Source organism: Embiotoca jacksoni, unplaced genomic scaffold (assembly GCF_022577435.1).
Source record: "Embiotoca jacksoni isolate LCO1_2020_lvr unplaced genomic scaffold, fEmbJac1.0.p SCAF_108, whole genome shotgun sequence".
Classification (NCBI taxonomy): Eukaryota; Metazoa; Chordata; class Actinopteri; family Embiotocidae; genus Embiotoca; species Embiotoca jacksoni.
This window is the reverse complement of record NW_027185239.1, coordinates 196,842-216,830: the sequence shown is the minus strand read 5'-3', so window position 1 is coordinate 216,830 and position 19,989 is coordinate 196,842. Positions and strand designations below refer to the sequence as shown.

Below are 19,989 nucleotides of genomic sequence, written 5' to 3'. Positions count from 1 at the left end.
TTCTCACACACACAACCTACACACACACACATAACTTTCTCACACACAACCTACACACACACACACAACCTTCTCTCACACAACCTATACACACACACACACACACACACACACACACACACACACACACACACACAAAACCTACACACAACCTACTCACACACACACAACCTACACACACACACACACAACCTTCTCACACACACAACCTACACACACACACAACCCCACTTCCAGTGTTGCAGCTCACCTGTACAGGTGTGTCCTCCTTGTGTGCTGCAGGTCCTGTGTGTGAAGAGTAAGAACCTGGTGGGCGTCACTCTGACCAACTGTGGCATCACCGACCTGGTGCTCAGGGACTGTCCCAAGATGATGTTCATCCACGGTAACAGACCTGTCCCCCTGTCAGACAGAGACAGCTGTGTGTACGGTCATACATGAATACGTGTGCCGTGCTCTGCTTCAGTTGTCCTGTGACGTGTCCTCCCGTCCCTGCAGCCACCAGATGTCGAGTGCTGAAGCAGCTGCGAGTGGACAGCGCCCCTATCGTGAACCGCTTTGACTATGCTCAGTGTAAGAAGCTGGACATGGAGCAGGTCCTGGATCAGATTCTGAGGATGCCTCCTGAGAGGAACCGCATCATCTACATGCGCCCGATGCACCAGGTCAGTCCTCTGTGATGTCATCTGTGATGTCATCTGTGTTCCTACCAACCGTATCCTGTATGTGGGCTGAGCAGAAACTCTACTGAGCATGTGCAGGAGACAGTGAGGGTTAAACACTGGATTCATAGATCATGACCTACAACATACTACACACACGTGACTGTCTGCTGCAGACGTCATGTCCACCAATTAGAGGCGTCCCTGTGTGGGACAGCTGATCCAACACACGAGAACATGGGGGTCACCTTAATACACCTGTAGGGTCAACAAAGTCATGTGATCAGCATCAACCATCATTGTGTGTGTGTGTGTGTGTGTGTGTGTGTGTGTGTGCGTGTGTGTGTGTGTGTGTGTGTGTGTGTGTGTGTGTGTGAGTCTACAGGTGATCGAAAAACCAGATGTTCAATGAATGTGTCCTCATGAGGACTGTGTCCCCGTGTCTGTCCTCATGAGGACTGTGTCCCTGTATCCACAGATTGACTCGGTGGCGTTGGAGCGCCGTCTCTTCCAGGGTCCATATCCGTATCATATCTCTGTCGTACACGAGTTCAGCAACCCTCCAAATATTCGCAACAAAGTTCGCATCCGCAGCTGGATGGACACCATCGCTAACATCAGCCAGTGAGTGGACACAACACGCAAGAAGCAACACGCAACACGCACACAACCGCCAACGCAACATGCTGAGGGGGTTGTTTGGTTGTTTGTGTCTCAGAGAGTTGATCAAGTACGAGTTCTTCCCAGAAGCCACCAGGACGGAGGAGGATGTGAGGAAGTATCCCAGATACCCCTGGGGGAGGGACATCTACACTCTGGAGGGTAATGTAGACACACACACACACACACACACACACACACACACACACACACAGACGCACACAAACACAATCGCACAAACAGTCACACACAGACGCACACACACAAACGCTCACACACACACACACACACACAGTCACACGTAGACGCACAGTCTCACACACACACACATACACACACACACACACACACACACACACACAGTCACAGTCACACACACACAGACACACACGCAGACGCACACAAACACAATCGCACAAACAGTCACACAGACGCACACACACAAACGCACACACACACACACACACACACACACACACACACACATTCACACACATGCTGCTGCCCTACAGTTCTCCTCCATCCTTCCCTGCTGTGTCCCAGGTGTGGTGGATGGCGCCCCCTACAGCATGGTGACAGACTTCCCCTGGCTGCGGACTCTGAGAGCTGCGGACCCCAACAGCTACGCCCGCTACGACTTTGAGGACGATGAGAGCAGTGAGTGTGAGCGGTTTCTGCTCTCTAAATGCACTGCTGCTGCACGGCTGCATCCGGCTGTCCTCTAACACGTCTTCTCTCCGTCTCTCGTTAGCCACCATCTACGCCCCGCGGCGCAAAGGACAGCTGTCAGCGGACATCTGCATGGAGACCATCGGGGAGGAGATCTCAGAGCGCCGGCAGAGCAGGAGAGGAGTGTTCCAGAGGGTGGTGGTTCTGTTCCTGCATCACTGTGACACGCCGGGAGAGCCTGTGGACGACGACTACATCTAGCAGAGACACCTCCGGGTGGATCGGACCGCTCTGAACTGGACCGGACCTCGCTCTGAACAGGACCAGACCGCTCTGAACCGGACCGGACCTCGCTCTCAACCGGACCAGACCGCTCTGAACCGGACTTCTCGCTGTGCAGGCTGCAGGTCAGCCTGGAACATGCCCACTGGGGGGCGCTAGGAAACCTCACCTGGATAGCTGGGGTGGACTTCTGCAGAGTGGCCTCCAGAGAACGTCACTGAGAAGGAATGACTCCACCCACCTGTCTATCCACCCACCTCCCTGTCTCCGTCTCCTCCCACCTCCCTGTCTCTTTCTCCACCCACCTCTCTGTCTGTCTCCTTCCACCTCCCTGTCTCTTTCTCCACCCACCTCTCTCTCTTTCTCCACTCACCTCCCTGTCTCTGTCTCCACCTACCTCCCTGTCTCTTTGTCCACCCACCTCCCTGTCTCTGTCTTCACCCACCTCTCTGTCTCCGTCTCCTCCCACCTCCCTGTCTCTGTCTCCACCCACCTCCCTGTCTCTTTCTCCACCCACCTCTCTGTCTGTCTCCTTTCACCTCCCTGTCTCTTTCTCCACCCACCTCTCTCTCTTTCTCCACTCACCTTCCTGTCTGTCTCCACTCACCTCCCTGTCTCTGTCTCCACCTACCTCCCTGTCTCTTTCTCCACTCACCTCCCTGTCTCTGTCTCCACCCACCTCCCTGTCTCTGTCTCCACCCACCTCTCTGTCTCCGTCTCCTCCCACCTCCCTGTCTCTTTCTCCACCCATCTCTGTCTCTTTCTCCACTCACCTCCCTGTCTCTGTCTCCACCTATCTCCCTGTCTCTTTCTCCACCCACCTCCCTGTCTCCGTCTCCTCCCACTTCCCTGTCTCCGTCTCCTCCCACCTCCCTGTCTCCGTCTCCTCCCACCTCCCTGTCTCTGTCTCCACCCACCTCCCTGTCTCTGTCTCCACTCACCTCCCTGTCTCTGTCTCCACTCACTTCCCTGTCTCTGTCTCCACCTACCTCCCTGTCTCTGTCTCCACCCACCTCCCTGTCTCTGTCTCCACCCACCTCTGTCTCTTTCTCCACTCACCTCCCTGTCTCTGTCTCCACCTACCTCCCTGTCTCTGTCTCCACCCACCTCTCTGTCTCCGTCACCTCCCACCTCCCTGTCTCTTTCTCCACCCACCTCTGTCTCTTTCTCCACCCACCTCTGTCTCTTTCTCTACTCACCTCCCTGTCTCTGTCTCCACCTATCTCCCCGTCTCTTTCTCCACCCACCTCCCTGTCTCAGTCTCCTCCCACTTCCCTGTCTCCGTCTCCTCCCACCTCCCTGTCTCCGTCTCCACCCACCTCCCTGTCTCCGTCTCCTTCCACTTCCCTGTCTCCGTCTCCTCCCACCTCCCTGTCTCTGTCTCCTCCCACCTCCCTGTCTCTGTCTCCTTCCACCTCCGTCTCTTTCTCCCCCCCACCTCTCTCTCTGTCTCCACCCACCCCCCTGTCTCTGTCTCCTCCCATCTCCCTGTCTCCGTCTTCACCCACCTCTCTGTCTCTGTCTCCTCCCACTTCCCTGTCTCCGTCTCCTCCCATCTCCCTGTCTCTGTCTCCACCCACCTCCCTGTCTCCGTCTCCTTCCATCTCCGTCTCTTTCTCCCCCCCACCTCTCTCTCTGTCTCCACCCACCCCCCTGTCTCTGTCTCCTCCCATCTCCCTGTCTCCGTCTTCACCCACCTCCCTGTCTCTGTCTCTGTTCCCCCCACCCCTCCCCAGCAGCTCGATAAGGAAAGCCCCACCCCTCAATTGATGGATCTTCATCAATGATGTAGTGACCTCCATCAGCTGCTCTGCTCCAGCCGATCCGCTCTGACTCCGTTCTTTTGATTGGATCGTTCCCGTTGGGTTCATGTGGGTTCTCCGAGGGTCTGCGGCAGTCCGTCCTCCTGGACATCAGAGACTCACGGAGCTGATTCTGACTCAGCAGACTCAGGCAGGACCGTTGTTCCTGTGTAAGGACGGTCCGTCTCCTGGTTCTGTCGGTGGCCCGGTGGGTTCTGGAGGACTGAGATCGCTCACAGTGGACGTTGGTGATGAATGAACTTTCTGAATGTTTGTATGTTTGTACTGACACGAGTAAAAGAGGAGAGTTCTGTTCCTTCCTTGTTCTTTCTGTTCACTGCCCGATGCAGACTACATACTGCTTCTTCTTTAATGTGCTCAACAGCTTCTTATATTGTTCACCAAGTCCCATCTTCACGCACACACATACTCACACATACTCACATACTTACACATACTCACACACATACTCACACATACACACATACTCACACATACATACTCACACATACTCACACATACTCACATACTCACACATACACGTACTCACACATACACATACTCACACATACACATACTCACACACATACACATACACACATACTCACACACATACACATACACACATACTCACACATACACACATACTCACACATACTCACATACACATACTCACACATACACATACTCACACATACACACACATACTCACACGCATACTCACACACATACTCACACATATGCACGGTGGTTGATGTCAGCAACACGTCTCTATAAGTTGTTCCAGGATCATGTTCACCACTGAGCTGCATCAACTCTTCTTTTAACAACACTTTGGAAATGTTGGGGAACTGAGGAGACCAGTTTCTGGAGTTTTGAAAGTGAAATGTGGTCCCATTCTTGCCTGATAGATGATTTCAGCTGCTCAACAGTTCAGGGTCTCCTTTGTTGTATTGTTCATGTCCTGATGCTCCAGATGTTTTCAATGATTGACAGGTCTGGACTGCAGGAGGCCAGTTTATCAGCGGACTCTTCTACTAGAGAACCATGCTGTTGGAATACGTGCAGAATGTGGTTGGACGTTGTTCTGCTGAAATAAACAAGACCTTCCCTGAAAGAGACGTTGTCTGGATGGCAGCATATGTTGCTCCAAAACCTGAATATATCATTCAGCATTAATGCTTCCTTCCAGCAGGGCTGGCTGATGTACGGCATATTCATATTTTGGATGAATATATATCTCGAAATTTTCTGCGATGTCAGTTGAACATTTATTTGTAATTCAAAGCTTCGTGTGAACAGCCAGAAGCACTTTGTTTCATTTTGATCACAACCCATTTTATTCAAAGACTTCCTTGTTTCAGAATATAAAGCTGCAAAACATGTAAATGAAGAATAATATTAATAACTGGCTATTTAAGTTGAAAAGAAACATCTTTCTCTTGGAAGGATCCTGGTTTGTTTCAACACTTCACTTTCTCTGTTCTTCTGACAGGAGTTAATTAGTTCAGACCTGCTCTGCTTCTGTTGGACATGTCCCCAAGACATCAGGACATGACGGTCCTTCAGCGATCTCTGTCTCCTTGGTAACGGTCTAATGTCCCCCCTCCTCTGCCCTGCAGGACATACCAGATATGCACCCACCGGCCACTTTGTTAGGTACACCTGTTCAACTGCTCGTTAACAGCAATATGTAATGAGCCAATCACATGGCAGCAGCTCAATGCATTGAGGCATGTAGACACAATGAAGACGAGCTGCTGAAGTTCAAACGGAGCATCAGAACAGGAAGAAAGGTGATTTCAGTGATTTGAAGGTGGCAGGTTGTTGGAGCCAGACGGGCTGGTCTGAGTATTCACTAACTGATGATCTACTGGGATTTTCACCAACAACCATCTCTAGCTTTACACAGAACGGTCCGACAAAGAGAACATATCCAGGGAGCTGCAGTTCTCTGATGCCTCGTTGATGCCAGAGGTCAGAGGTCAGAGGAGGTCAGCCAGACTGGTTGGAGATGATAGAAAGGAAACAGTAACTCCAATAAGCACTCTTTCCAACCGAGAAGATCTGAACAACACCTGGAAGCTTGAAGCAGACGGACTCCAGCAGCAGAAGACCACCGGGTCCTTCTGTCAGCTAACAACAGCAAACTGAGGCTGGATTCACACCGGTAATGGTGGTGGTGATGGTGGTGGTGGTGGTGTGATGGTGGTGTGGGGTGGTGTGGTGTGATGGTGATGTGGTGGTGGTGTTGGTGGTGATGATGATGGTGTGTTGGTGGTGTGGTGGTGGTGGTGGTGATGATGGTGATGGTGATATGGTGGTGGTGTGATGATGGTGATGGTGGTGGTGGTTGATATTTTCTTGTCCCACTTTGGGTCCTTCGTACCAGCTGGGCATCATGTAAACACCACAGCATACCCGAGTATTGCTGCTGACCGTGTCCGTCCCTTTATGTCCTCAGTGGACCGTCTCCTGATGGCTGCTTCCAGCAGGACAACGCACCACGTCACAAAGATCAAATCATCTCAAACTGGTTTCTGGAACATGACGATGAGTTCACTGGACTCCAACGGCCTCCACGGTCACCACATCTCCATCTAATAGAAGCTTTGGGATGTGGTGCAACGGGAGATTCACATCACGGATGTGCAGCTGATAAATCTGCAGCAACTGTGATGTCATCATGTGAATATGGAGCGAAACCTCTGAGGAATGTTTCCAGCAGCTCGTTGAATCTACGACACCAAGAATTAAGAATTAAAGCAGTTCTGAAGGCAAAAGGGTCCATCGGTACCAGCAAGGTGTACCTAATAAAGTGGCTGGTGAGCGTATATATGTATGAATGTCTGTGGGACAGCCTGCCGCCTGCGGAGGGCAGCAGTGAGCTCTGCCGCATGCCTAAAATTAATGGGACGAAGTAGTAGAACCGGAAGCAAGGAGCGGCAGCTGTCTTCTGGTTGGCGGAGAGCAGACCAATGGGAAGCTGACAGAAGACTGTCGCGTGCTCGAGCGCGTGTCAGAATGGTTGGTAGAGTTTCCGTGGCGCTGCTGCTTCTTCTCGGCTTGTTTCTCCATGAAGTCGCCGACGCCCAGAAGAAGAAAGAGGTAAACTTCCCGCCAACAAAGTTCACGAACTTCAGCCGTACTTTCTGGGACTTTTTCCGAGTTGTGTGTCGTAAGATTGTTGCTGTCGGCAGCTAGCAGACGCTAACACACCGGTAGGCATTGTAGTCATGGGAACTAGTTAACCTGATGATTGTCAACAGGTTACACTGGTTTAACTAATTTACCTCTGCTAACGTACTATTACAACTAACCTTCTGTTAACCTTCAGTAAACCTTTGCTGTGTTCCAGATGCCATACAACATACATGTCGTACAACATAAATGACATACCACATACCTGACAGGAAATGACCTCATCATGTGAACACGTCACCCTCCAAAATATCTGCAGCTTTAATTATTTTACCCAGAAATCAGTGTGTTTTTGTGTCCTCTGTTTAACACTCAGTAAACACATTGATTCTTCTGTCCAGCAGCAGCAGTGGAAAAGAGACACGTGTTCAGGAACAGCTGCAGCTTCCTCACATGCTTTTAATTTGAAAATCCTTTATGTTGGTGGCCCCCCCACTCGTCAAGATGGCGTTTAGGGTGGAAAGTATCCAGAGTTTCACACTTCTTCTTTGGAGTGATCTGAGTGCTTCATCCTGGTACTGTTAGAACATCTGGAACACAAGCAGAACATCTGGAACACAAGTAGAACATCATCTGGAACACAGGTAGAACATCATCTGGAACACAGGTAGAACATCATCTGGAATACAGGTAGAACATCATCTGGAACACAAGTACAACATCATCTGGAACACAAGTACAACATCATCTGGAACACAGGTAGAACATCATCTGGAACACAAGTACAACATCATCTGGAACACAGGTAGAACATCATCTGGAACACAAGTACAACATCATCTGGAACACAAGCAGAACATCTGGAACACAAGTACAACATCATCTGGAACACAGGTAGAACATCTGGAACACAAGCAGAACATAATCTGGAACACAGGTAGAACATCTGGAACACAAGCAGAACATCTGGAACACAAGTACAACATCTGGAACACAGGTAGAACATCTGGAACACACCGATCCAGGTGACCATATTTGGATGAGCTGGGGGAGGAGCCAGAGGTGGATCTGACCGATCTGATCGGAAACCTGAGGATACTACGTCCCGCCCACCGATAGCTGTAACCTGACTGCACCACAGGCCTGTCAATCAAACAGACACGCCCCCAAAAACAGGTCTTCTTGAATCTTCTTTTCTAATGAATGAGGGATTATTTTCAGATGGACCTCCAGAAAACTAATAAGAAGGAGTGACTTTAGCTAACAACACCGAGATAACTGATGGACACATTTTATTCACTTTGGATTTGATGAGAGAAGTTGAATGGGAGTCTATGGAGCCGGAGGCTTTTTGGAGCCGACCTCTAGTGGCACTCGCTGGTATTGCAGCGGAAGACACTTCTGGATCAGAACTATTTTACAGACCTGAAGCTACGAACTCTTTTATATCCAGTCTGTAGTTTTATATCCAGTCTGTAGTTTTATATCCAGTCTGTGGTTTTATATCCAGTCTGTGGTCCAGACCCTGCTCTCACTGGTGTACTTCCTGTGTGTTCAGACCCTGCTGTCGGAGAAGGTCTCCCAGATGATGGACTGGGCCTCCAAGCGTTCCGTCATCAGAATGAATGGAGATAAGTTCCGGCGGTTCGTGAAGGCTCCTCCCAGGAACTACTCGGTGGTCATCATGTTCACGGCGCTGCAGCCTCAGAGACAGTGCGGGGTGTGCAGGTGAGAGATGGTAACCATGGAAACACCTGCTGCAGCTGATTCTAAGTGATCAGCTGTATCTTCTGTTTGCAGACAAGCTGATGAGGAGTTCCAAGTTCTGGCGAACTCCTGGCGCTACTCCTCCGCCTTCACCAACAGAGTGTTCTTCGCCTCGGTCGACTTCGATGAAGGATCGGACGTCTTCCAGATGGTGAGACAGAGGGGGATCCGAGGGGGTCTGATTTTGTTGTACCACAGATCTACAGTGTCTGAAACGGTTTAAAATGTAAATAAAAAGAGAATATGATGATTTTAAATTAATATTTTCCTGAAAACGGTCCAAAGGGTTAGGGTTTATTCATGACTGTCGGTGAAGTGTGTACAGATCCATGTCCAACCCACCAATAGGAAACTCCTGTCTCCTCCATCAGTGTAGGCCCCGCCCACTATGTCCAACTCTACATCTTTCTGTGACCCAATAAGAAGCAAAGTTCTGCAGTCTGTGACCAAAAGCAACACAATGGAGGAGAATCTGTTTCATTCTTTTCTTCGTCTTTAGATGTTTTTACTTCATAACTGGATGTGTGAATACAGAGATTCGCTCCTACATACACACAGAACCACTTCCTGTCAGAGGACGCGTGTCCACCGCAGGGAACTCAGAGACCAGTTTGTGTAACACGGGTGGAGTTCTGCTCATGTCCTGTGTTCTTGTGTCTGCAGCTCAATATGAATTCTGCTCCGACCTTCCTCCACTTCCCGTCCAAAGGGAAACCTCGCAGGTCGGACACCTACGAGCTGCAGGTCCGAGGCTTCGCAGCGGAGCAGCTGGCTCGATGGGTGGCAGACCGGACCGATGTTCAGGTACGGGTCGCCGTGTCGGCTGTGATGTAATCAATGATGTAGTGGAGCCTCCGATGATGACGGCCGGTCTGTTTCAGATCCGTGTCATTCGACCTCCCAACTATGCAGGACCTCTGCTGCTCGGCTTCCTGCTGGCCATGATCGGAGGACTAGCGTATCTACGGAGACACAACCTGGAGTTCCTGTTCAACAACAACGTGTGGGCCTTCTCTGCACTGGTAACACACACACACACACACACACACACACACACACACACACACACACACACACACACACACACACACACACACACACACACACACACACACACACATTTAAGCCTGCATGTGCTGCACAGTAGTCAGTTCTCCTCTAGAACCTCATTGGTGTCGGTTCTGTTAGCTTCTCTCTCGCTGCGTTCAGCCTCCCATGAAGCACCCACGTGTGTGTGTTTCTGTGTGTTTCAGTGCTTTGTGCTGATCATGACTTCAGGCCAGATGTGGAACCACATCAGAGGACCCCCATATGCACACAAGAACCCCAGCACAGGACAAGTTGTAAGACACGCACACAATGCACAACACCTCCTGAGTCCCACATCAGCCCCAATAAAGATATGATATCATATTTATGGTACACATTTACATTTATGGTATCCTGCTGGATCACCTTCTGAGACACTATCAGTCCCCAGTCTTAAAGGGACAGAGTCCTCAGTCCTAACGGGAAAGAGTCTTCAGTCTTAACATTCCCCTCAGTCTGCAGTATGTTGTGTTGACGGTGGTTCTACGTTCTTGTGTTCTTATATTTGAGCCGATCAATGCTGTGAACTAAGAGGTGTAACTGTGATTTCAGAGTTACATCCACGGCAGCAGCCAGGCCCAGTTCGTGGCAGAGACGCACATCATCCTGATCTTCAGTATCCTTCAGCTGGACACACACTCACACTGTTAAGGTCCAAACACACTGAACACCACACCAGGAACACTACTAGCTCTGTTAGCTCCGTTAGCTCTGTTAGCTGTGGGGTAAAATGTGCAGATTAACAGGAAAAACCTGAGCTTGTAAACCGTTGAGACACATGAACACCTGTCTGGTCTCTACAGCTGTTCTACACACAACACACCTGTCTGGTCTCTACAGCTGTTCTACACACAACATACCTGTCTGGTCTCTACAGCTGTTCTACACACAACACACCTGTCTGGTCTCTACAGCTGTTCTACACACAACACACCTGTCTGGTCTCTACAGCTGTTCTACACACAACATACCTGTCTGGTCTCTACAGCTGTTCTACACACAACACACCTGTCTGGTCTCTACAGCTGTTCTACACACAACATACCTGTCTGGTCTCTACAGCTGCTCTACACACAACACACCTGTCTGGTCTCTACAGCTGTTCTACACACAACACACCTGTCTGGTCTCTACAGCTGTTCTACACACAACACACCTGTCTGGTCTCTACAGCTGTTCTACACACAACACACCTGTCTGGTCTCTACAGCTGTTCTACACACAACACACCTGTCTGGTCTCTACAGCTGTTCTACACACAACACACCTGTCTGGTCTCTACAGCTGTTCTACACACAACACACCTGTCTGGTCTCTACAGCTGTTCTACACACAACACACCTGTCTGGTCTCTACAGCTGTTCTACACACAACACACCTGTCTGGTCTCTACAGCTGTTCTACACACAACACACCTGTCTGGTCTCTACAGCTGTTCTACACACAACACACCTGTCGGCTCAGTCAGAGCATAAAACACTCTCCTCTTCATCGTTTATAAACACACTCTCCTCTTCATCGTTTATAAACACACTCTCCTCTTCATCGTTTATAAAACACTCTCCTCTTCATCGTTTATAAACACACTCTCCTCTTCATCGTTTATAAACACACTCTCCTCTTCATCGTTTATAAAACACACTCCTCTTCGTCGTTTATAAACACACTCTCCTCTTCGTCGTTTATAAAACACTCTCCTCTTCATCGTTTATAAAACACTCTTCATCGTTTATAAACACACACTCTTCATCGTTTATAAAACACACTCCTCTTCATCGTTTATAAACACACTCTCCTCTTCATCGTTTATAAACACACTCCTCTTCATCGTTTATAAACACACTCTCCTCTTCATCGTTTATAAACACACTCTCCTCTTCATCGTTTATAAACACACTCTCCTCTTCATCGTTTATAAACACACTCTCCTCTTCGTCGTTTATAAAACACACTCTCCTCTTCATCATTTATAAACACACTCTCCTCTTCATCGTGGTTCAGATTGAAATCATGTTCTGACCCTTGACCTGACTGACAGATGCTGCTGTTACCATGGGAATAGTGCTGCTGTGCGAGGCTGCTACCTCTGACATGGACATTGGAAAGAGGAAGAGTATGAACTCACACACACACACACACAAACAGACTGTAAATTGAGACACAACAGCTCATACAGAACATCTGGAGCACCCTGGGAGAATATGAACATTTAAAATACTCTGACAGACAGGAGGAAAACAACAGTGTGTGTGTGTGTGTGTGTGTGTGTGTGTGTGTGTGTGTGTGTGTCAGTCATGTGTGTTGCAGGTATCGGTCTGGTGGTTCTTTTCTTCAGCTGGCTGCTGTCCATCTTCAGAGCAAAGTACCATGGATACCCATACAGGTAGAGACAGACAGATGTTGACGTTTGGCCTACTGTGATTGGCTGAGACGGTTCTTGTCTGCTATTGGCTGACAGTCTTGCCCTCTGTCTTGCAGCTTCCTGATGAGTTGAAGCTGATGAGGTCCGCCAGCATGGAGATGAAGTTCTCCAGAGGATGGTGTGTCCATGGCAACGGCCTGTCCAGCCATGATCTGTCCACAAATATAGACACACACATACACACACACACACACACACACACACAGTGCCTTTCCAAAGCCTCTGCAGGATGTCGTTCATCTCAACTATCAGAGGTTCATTTGACCTGGACACAAATATCAGCCCGAGTTTAACGGGTCAGAACCACCGGAACCTCACGGACGGGACTTTCTCTGTTCACATCTTTCTGTTTCTTTATTTGTGTGTGTGTGGGGTGAACACGGTAAAAGTTATCTCAGGTTTCCAGGCTTTTATTTTGAAAAGACCATGTACAGTTTGTGATTGACACACTTTATCAGCGATGAGCAGCACACACCTTCAATAAATGTCTTCTAACACGTCCTGTCCTCCGTCTTTCTACTCTGTGTATACACATATCTATACCTATATATACATATATATATATATATAGATAAATATTTATACACTGCTCCAAAAACTAAAGGGACCACTTAAACACCTCAATGTAACTCCAATCAATCCCACTTCTGTGAAATCAACGTGTCCAGTTTGGATCAACACTGATTGAGGATCAGTTTCACCTGCTGTTGTACAAATGGAACAAACAGGTGGAAATGAGGCAATTATCAAGACAACCCTATAAAGGAACGGTTCTGCAGGTGGTGACCACAGACCGTTTCTCTGTCCTCGTCCTTTCTGGATGATTGTTGTCCCTTTTGCATTTTGCCAGTGTCCTCACCACTAGAGGGAGCATGAGGTGTCTCCAACCCACAGAAGTTGTTCAGGTAGTGCAGCTCATCCAGGATGGCACATCAATGCACGCTGTGGCAAGAAGGTTTGCTGTGTCTGTCAGCACAGTGTCAAGAGGACGGAGGACATACCGGGAGACGGGCCGGTCCACCAGGAGACGTGGAGGGGGCCGTAGGAGGACAACAACCCAGCAGCGGGACCGCTATCTGCTCCTTTGTGCAAGGAGGAGCAGGAGGAGCGCTGCCAGAGCCCTACAAAATGACCTCCAGCAGGCCACTAATGTGCATGTTTCTGCTCAAACTGTCAGAAACAGACTCCATGAGGGCGGTACGAGGACCCGACGTCCACAAGTGGGGTCTGTGCTCACAGCCCAACACCGTGCGGGGCGACCGGACTTTACCGGAGAACACCGAGATCGGCAGCTTCTCCGTCGGCGTCCTGTGGTCTTCACGGATGAGAGCAGGTTCCCACTGAGCACATGTGACAGACGTGACGGAGTCTGGAGACGCCGTGGAGAACGTTCTGCTGCCTGCAACATCCTCCAGCGGGACCGGGTCGGCGGCGGGTCAGCGACGGTCTGGGGAGGCGTTTCTTCGGAGGGCAGCGCAGCCCTCCGTGGGCTAGCCAGAGGTACCCTGACTGCCATCAGGTCCCGGGATGAGATCCTCAGACCCGTTGAAGACCATCTGCTGGTGCAGAGGGTCCTGGGTTCTTCTGATGCAGGACAATGCTCGGCCTCATGTGGCTGGAGTGTGTCAGCAGTTCCTGCACGATGAAGGCATCGATGCTCCGGACCGGCCCGCCCGTCCCCCAGACCTGAATCCAATCCGGCACATCCGGGACATCGCGTCTCGTTCCGTCCTCCGACGCCACGTCCACCGCAGACTGTCCGGGAGTGGACCGATGCTTTGATCCGGGTCTAGGAGGAGATCCCTCAGGAGAACATCCGTGGTCTCATCAGGAGCATGCCCAGGCGTTGTAGGGAGTGATACAGGCACGTGGAGGACACACACACTACTGAGACTCATTTGGACTTGTCTTCAGGAATCTCCACAGAAGTTGGATCAGCCTGTGATCTGATTTTTCCACTTTTATTTGGAGTATGATTCTGAATCCAGACCTCCATGGATAATGATTCTGATTTCCATTGATCATTCTGATGTTATTTTGTTCTCAACACATTCCACTATGTAATGAATCAAGATTTGAACTGGAACATTTCATTCATTGAGATCTAGGATGTGTTGTTTAAGTGCTCCCTTTATTTTTTGGAGCAGTGTATGTATGTGCCGCTGCTTCTCTGTTTAGCTTCTGATCCACACTCCGGTCCAGTAGGGGGCGGAAATAGTTCGATAAAGCTGGCTGCCAACCTCCAACAAAAATTGAAAGAAGAAGAACCCGGAAACAACGACAAGATGGCGGACCTTGAGAGCAGCAGCTTCGTTACTGGGCCGTCTGACTCCGAGACCGGACCTCCGAAGCTGTCCGAGTTGCTGGACCGCGGCTGGAAGATCTTTGAGGAGGTGGACAGCACCGAGGAGCCGCTGTCCTCCACCAGCGTCCAGGTCCGAGTCCGCCGCGGTGTGAGCCTGCTGGAGGAGGCGGCCGGGATGGTGGCTCAGCTCGACCTGTTCAGCCGGAACGAGGAGCTGGAGGAGGTGAGCACGGCCGACCTGAAGTACCTGCTGCTGCCCGCCCTGCGCGGAGCCCTCACCCTGAAGCTCAGCGGCCGAGACCGGCGGCTGGACGCGGTCCGGACGGCCCGGGCCCACTTCATGGACTTCTTACGCCGCTGCAAAGACTACAACATGTCCCGGTTCGACCTACCGCCGTCAGCTGCGGGAAACGGATCCGGAGCGGCGGAGAGCGGAGCGTCTGAAGCCCCGGTAAGACCTTCATCATCATCATCACCACCTTCATTATCATTACATACAGCCAGGTAAGACCTTCATCATCATCATCATCATCATAATCTGCTGCTGCTGCAGGTCGAGTCCAACAGCTGTGAACTGAGTTGCTCAGTGTTCCTGCTGAAGGAGCAACAGCGTCTGCAGACCCTCCATCACAGCTGATCATATGAGAGGACTCATCCTGGAGGCAGAGCCTGCTGTTGATGCTTGATTCATGTGCAGCAGCCTGATTTACACATCACATCTGTGGAAGTTCAATATCGAGATATATAGATAGATGAGACACACACACAGTGGTGTGAAAAAGTGTTTGCCTCCTTCCTGATTTCTTTGCATGTTTGTCACTTAAATGTTTCAGATCATCAAATAAATTTAAATATCAGTCAAAGATAACACTAGTAAACACAAAATGCAGTTTTTAAATGAAGGTTTTTATTATTAAGGGAGAAAAACAATCCAAACCCACATGGCCCTGTGTGAAAAAGTGTTTGCCCCCTAAACCTAATAACTGGTTGGACCACCCTCAGCAGCAACAACTGTAATCAAGCGTTTGCGATAACTTCCAATGAGTCTTTTCCAGCTGTGGATGAATGTTGGCCCACTCATCTTTACAGAGTTGTTGTAATTCAGCCACATTGGAGGGTTTTCCAGCACCAACCTCCTTTTTAAGGTCATGTCACAGCATCTCAATAGGATTCAGGTCAGGACTTTGACGAGGCCACTCCAAAGTCTTCATTTTGTTTCTCTTCATCCATTCAGAGGTGGACTTGCTGGTGTGTTTTGGATCATTGTCCTGCTGCAGAACCCAAGTTGGCTTCAGCTTGAGGTCACGAACAGACGGCCGGACGTTCTCCTTCAGGATGTTTTGGTAGACGGTAGAATTCATGGTTCCATTTATCACAGCAAGTCTTCCAGGTCCTGAAGCAGCAAAACAGCCCCAGACCATCACACTACCACCACCATATTTTACTGTTGGTATGAGGTTCTTCTTCTGAAATGCGGTGTTACTTTTACGCCAGATGTAACGGGACACACACCTTCCAAAAAGTTCAACTTTTGTCTCGTCAGTCCACAGAGTATTTTCCCAAAAGTCTCGGGGATCATCAAGATGTTTTCTGGTAAAAATGAGACGAGCCTTAATGTTGTTTTTGGTCAGCGGTGGTTTTGGTCTTGGAACTCTGCCATGCAGCCATTTCTGCCGAGTCTCTTTCTTCTGGTGGAGTCATGAACACTGACCTTAACTGAGGCAAGTGAGGCCTGCAGTTCTTTGGATGTTGTCGTGGGGTCTTTTGTGACCTCAGATGAGTCGTCGCTGCTCTCTCGGGGTAATTTTGGTCGGCCGGCCGCTCCTGGGAAGGTTCACCGCTGTTCCATGTTTTCTCCATTTGTGGATAATGGTTCTCACTGTGGTTCTCTGGAGTCCCAAAGCTTTAGAAATGGCTTTAGAACCTTTTCCAGACTGATAGATCTCAATTACTTTCTTTCTCATTTGTTCCTGAATTTCTTTGGATCTCAGCATGATGTCTATCTTCTGAGGATCTTCTGGTCTACTTCACTTTGTCAGGCAGGTCCTATTGAAGTGATTTCTTGATTGAGAACAGGTGTGTCAGTAATCAGGCCTGGGTGTGGCTAGAGAAATTGAACTCAGGTGTGATAAACCAGTTAAGTTATGTTTTAACAGGAGGGGGCAAACACTTTTTCACACAGGACCATGTGGGTTTGGATTGTTTTTATACCTTAATAATAAAAACCTTCATTTAAAAACTGCATTTTGTGTTTACTTGTTATCTTTGACACACCACTGTGTGTGTGTGTGTGTGTGTGTGTGTGTATACAGTGGGGCAAAAAAGTATTTAGTCAGCCACCAATTGTGCAAGTTCTCCCACTTAAAAAGATGAGAGACGCCTGTAATTTTCATCATAGGTACACTTCAACTATGAGAGACAAAATGAGAAAAAAAATTCCTGAAAATCACATTGTCTGATTTTTAAAGAATATATTTGCAAATTATGGTGGACAATAAGTATTTGGTCAATAACAAAAGTTCATCTCAATACTTTGTTATATACCCTTTGTTGGCAATGACAGAGGTCAAACGTTTTCTGTAAGTCTTCACAAGCTTTTCACACCCTGTTGCTGGTATTTTGGCCCATTCCTCCATGCAGATCTCCTCTAGAGCAGTGATGTTTTGGGGCTGTCGCTGGGCAACACGGACTTTCAACTCCCTCCACAGATTTTCTATGGGGTTGAGATCTGGAGACTGGCTCGGCCACTCCAGGACCTTGAAATGCTTCTTACGAAGCCACTCCTTCGTTGCCCGGGCGGTGTGTTTGGGATCATTGTCATGCTGAAAGACCCAGCCACGTTTCATCTTCAATGCCCTCGCTGATGGAAGGAGGTTTTCACTCAAAATCTCACGATACATGGCCCCATTCATTCTTTCCTTTACACGGATCAGTCGTCCTGGTCCCCTTACAGAAAAACAGCCCCAAAGCATGATGTTTCCACCCCCATGCTTCACAGTAGGTATGGTGTTCTTTGGATGCAACTCGGCATTCTTTCTCCTCCAAACACGACGAGTTGAGTTTTTACCAAAAAGTTATATTTTGGTTTCATCTGACCATATGACATTCTCCCAATCCTCTTCTGGATCATCCAAATGCTCTCTAGCAAACTTCAGACGGGCCTGGACATGTACTGGCTGAAGCAGGGGGACACGTCTGGCACTGCAGGATTTGAGTCCCTGGCGGCGTAGTGTGTTACTGATGGTAGCCTTTGTTACTTTGGTCCCAGCTCTCTGCAGGTCATTAACCAGATCCCCCCGTGTGGTTCTGGGATTTTTGTTCACCGTTCTTGTGATCATTTTGGCCCCACGGAGTGAGATCTTGCGTGGAGCCCCAGATCGAGGGAGATTATCAGTGGTCTTGTACGTCTTCCATTTTCTAATAATTGCTCCCACAGTTGATTTCTTCACACCAAGCTGCTTACCTATTGCAGATTCAGTCTTCCCAGCTTGGTGCAGGTCTACAATTTTGTTTCTGGTGTCCTTTGACAGCTCTTTGGTCTTGGCCATAGTGGAGTTTGGAGTGTGACTGTTTGAGGTTGTGGACAGGTGTCTTTTATACTGATAACAAGTTCAAACAGGTGCCATTAATACAGGTAACGAGTGGAGGACAGAGGAGCCTCTTAAAGAAGAAGTTACAGGTCTGTGAGAGCCAGAAATCTTGCTTGTTTGTAGGTGACCAAATACTTATTTTACCGAGGAATTTACCAATTAATTCATTAAAAATCCTACAATGTGATTTCCTGGATTCTTTCCCCCCATTCTGTCTCTCATAGTTGAAGTGTACCTATGATGAAAATTACAGGCGTCTCTCATCTTTTTAAGTGGGAGAACTTGCACAATTGGTGGCTGACTAAATACTTTTTTGCCCCACTGTATATATATATATATTTCATCCACTTTTTCACACCACTGTACATAGATAGATATAGATATATATCTTTACACACAATACAGCACAACTGCTATGACTGAAATAAAAAAAAAAAGTCTATTAAAATGTTTTTTTAAGTGGATCATGTGACCTTTGATCATGTGACCTCTGAACTGTGATGTTTGCTTGTGGTTTCAGCCGGCTCCCTGCCCACCAGACCTGGTTGCCATGGCAGCACAGAGGCAGGCAAAGATTGAGCGGTACCGTCAGAAGAAGGAGCTGGAGGCCCGACTGTCGGAAGTCCGGAGAGCGCTGGAGAGCGGGCAGGCCGACGACGAGGCGAGCCGGGACTTCTACCTGCTGAGCATCCGGCGGTGGATCAGCGTCAGTCTGGAGGAGGTACAGAGCATCGACCAGGAGCTGCAGCTGATCCAGCACATGGAGGGGGGGGGGCATCGCTCAGACCGGGGATCACATCAGACCACCAGGACCCCCATGAAACCCTTCATCCTCACCAAGGAGGCAGTCCAGGTGAGACCAGACGCTACACCGATTCTGGTCTGGGGCCAGGACTACCTGACCAGGAGTCCTGTTCTGAGACCAGTAGTAGAACTCCTGGTCTCAGAACAGGACTCCTGAGACCAGGACTCTAGGACCCCTGGTGTCCCCTTGGTTTAATGTGTGGTCTCGGTCCACAGGCCCGGGTGTTCGGGGCCGGGTACCCCAGCCTGCCCACCATGACGGTGGATGACTGGTATGAACAACACAGCAGACGGGGCGTCCTGCCGGACCAGGGTGTCCCCGGCACCGTCCCTGGGGACGAGGACGCCAAAGACAGGGAGGATGAAGACAAAGAGAAGAAGGCTGAAAACGATGATGAGGAGTCTCTGCTGAAGGTCAGAAACTGGGACGACTGGAAGGACACTCACCGCAGGGGGTATGGAAACCGGCAGAACATGGGCTGACCCATCCGGCCCGGTCCAGGAGGAGAACGCTCACATGTCTGATCCTGAAACTGTTCATCTGAGAAGGTCCCCGGACCCAGAGGACCACCTCCTCCTTCTCTTCATCGTCACACCTGTTCCCTGGTTGACCTGCAGGTGGACTCTCTTCTGTTCGGTCCTGTTCGGTCCACTGTGTGCTGCCATGTCTCTGTGTTAATAAAAATGTGCAGTGTGGCTGAGCTGAATGGACCGCAGCCATGATGCTCCGTCTGTTTGTCTGCCTCACAGTCACCACAGAACAGGAAGTGATGTGGTCTTTACTGAGAGGGAGGCA

At 49.4% G+C, this 19,989-nt stretch overlaps 3 protein-coding genes across 8 annotated transcripts in view; all 3 read left to right on the top strand.

The window, feature by feature from the left end:
• fbxo38 (F-box protein 38) overlaps positions 1-4,391 on the top strand; it is a 37,433-nt gene extending 33,042 nt beyond the window's left edge. For 4 of the 6 annotated variants that reach the window (XM_069177680.1, XM_069177672.1, XM_069177695.1 and 1 more), the window contains 6 exons: positions 283-385; positions 499-665; positions 1,141-1,286; positions 1,381-1,484; positions 1,866-1,985; positions 2,074-4,391. In XM_069177680.1, the coding sequence (XP_069033781.1) occupies positions 283-385; positions 499-665; positions 1,141-1,286; positions 1,381-1,484; positions 1,866-1,985; positions 2,074-2,252 (819 nt within the window). In that variant the 3' untranslated portion in view covers positions 2,253-4,391. The remainder of the gene's footprint in view (positions 1-282; positions 386-498; positions 666-1,140; positions 1,287-1,380; positions 1,485-1,865; positions 1,986-2,073) is intronic. The other 2 variants (XM_069177711.1, XM_069177688.1) reach the window with 1 other exon arrangement.
• Positions 4,392-7,072: 2,681 nt separating this feature from the next.
• On the top strand, positions 7,073-12,993 carry LOC138215474 (magnesium transporter protein 1-like). The gene is made up of 10 exons (XM_069177663.1): positions 7,073-7,183; positions 8,775-8,944; positions 9,017-9,134; positions 9,647-9,787; positions 9,865-10,005; positions 10,237-10,326; positions 10,625-10,688; positions 12,111-12,185; positions 12,365-12,455; positions 12,551-12,993. Exons 1-10 carry the CDS (start codon positions 7,100-7,102, stop codon positions 12,564-12,566), a joined length of 990 nt encoding a protein of 329 aa, XP_069033764.1. The 5' UTR covers positions 7,073-7,099; the 3' UTR covers positions 12,567-12,993.
• A 1,392-nt stretch (positions 12,994-14,385) lies between these two features.
• On the top strand, positions 14,386-19,916 carry igbp1 (immunoglobulin (CD79A) binding protein 1). Its single transcript, XM_069177648.1, has 3 exons — positions 14,386-15,250; positions 18,910-19,242; positions 19,410-19,916. The coding sequence occupies exons 1-3, from the start codon at positions 14,645-14,647 to the stop codon at positions 19,674-19,676; spliced, it is 1,206 nt and encodes a 401-aa protein (XP_069033749.1). The 5' UTR covers positions 14,386-14,644; the 3' UTR covers positions 19,677-19,916.
• The last annotated feature ends 73 nt before the right edge of the window (positions 19,917-19,989 follow it).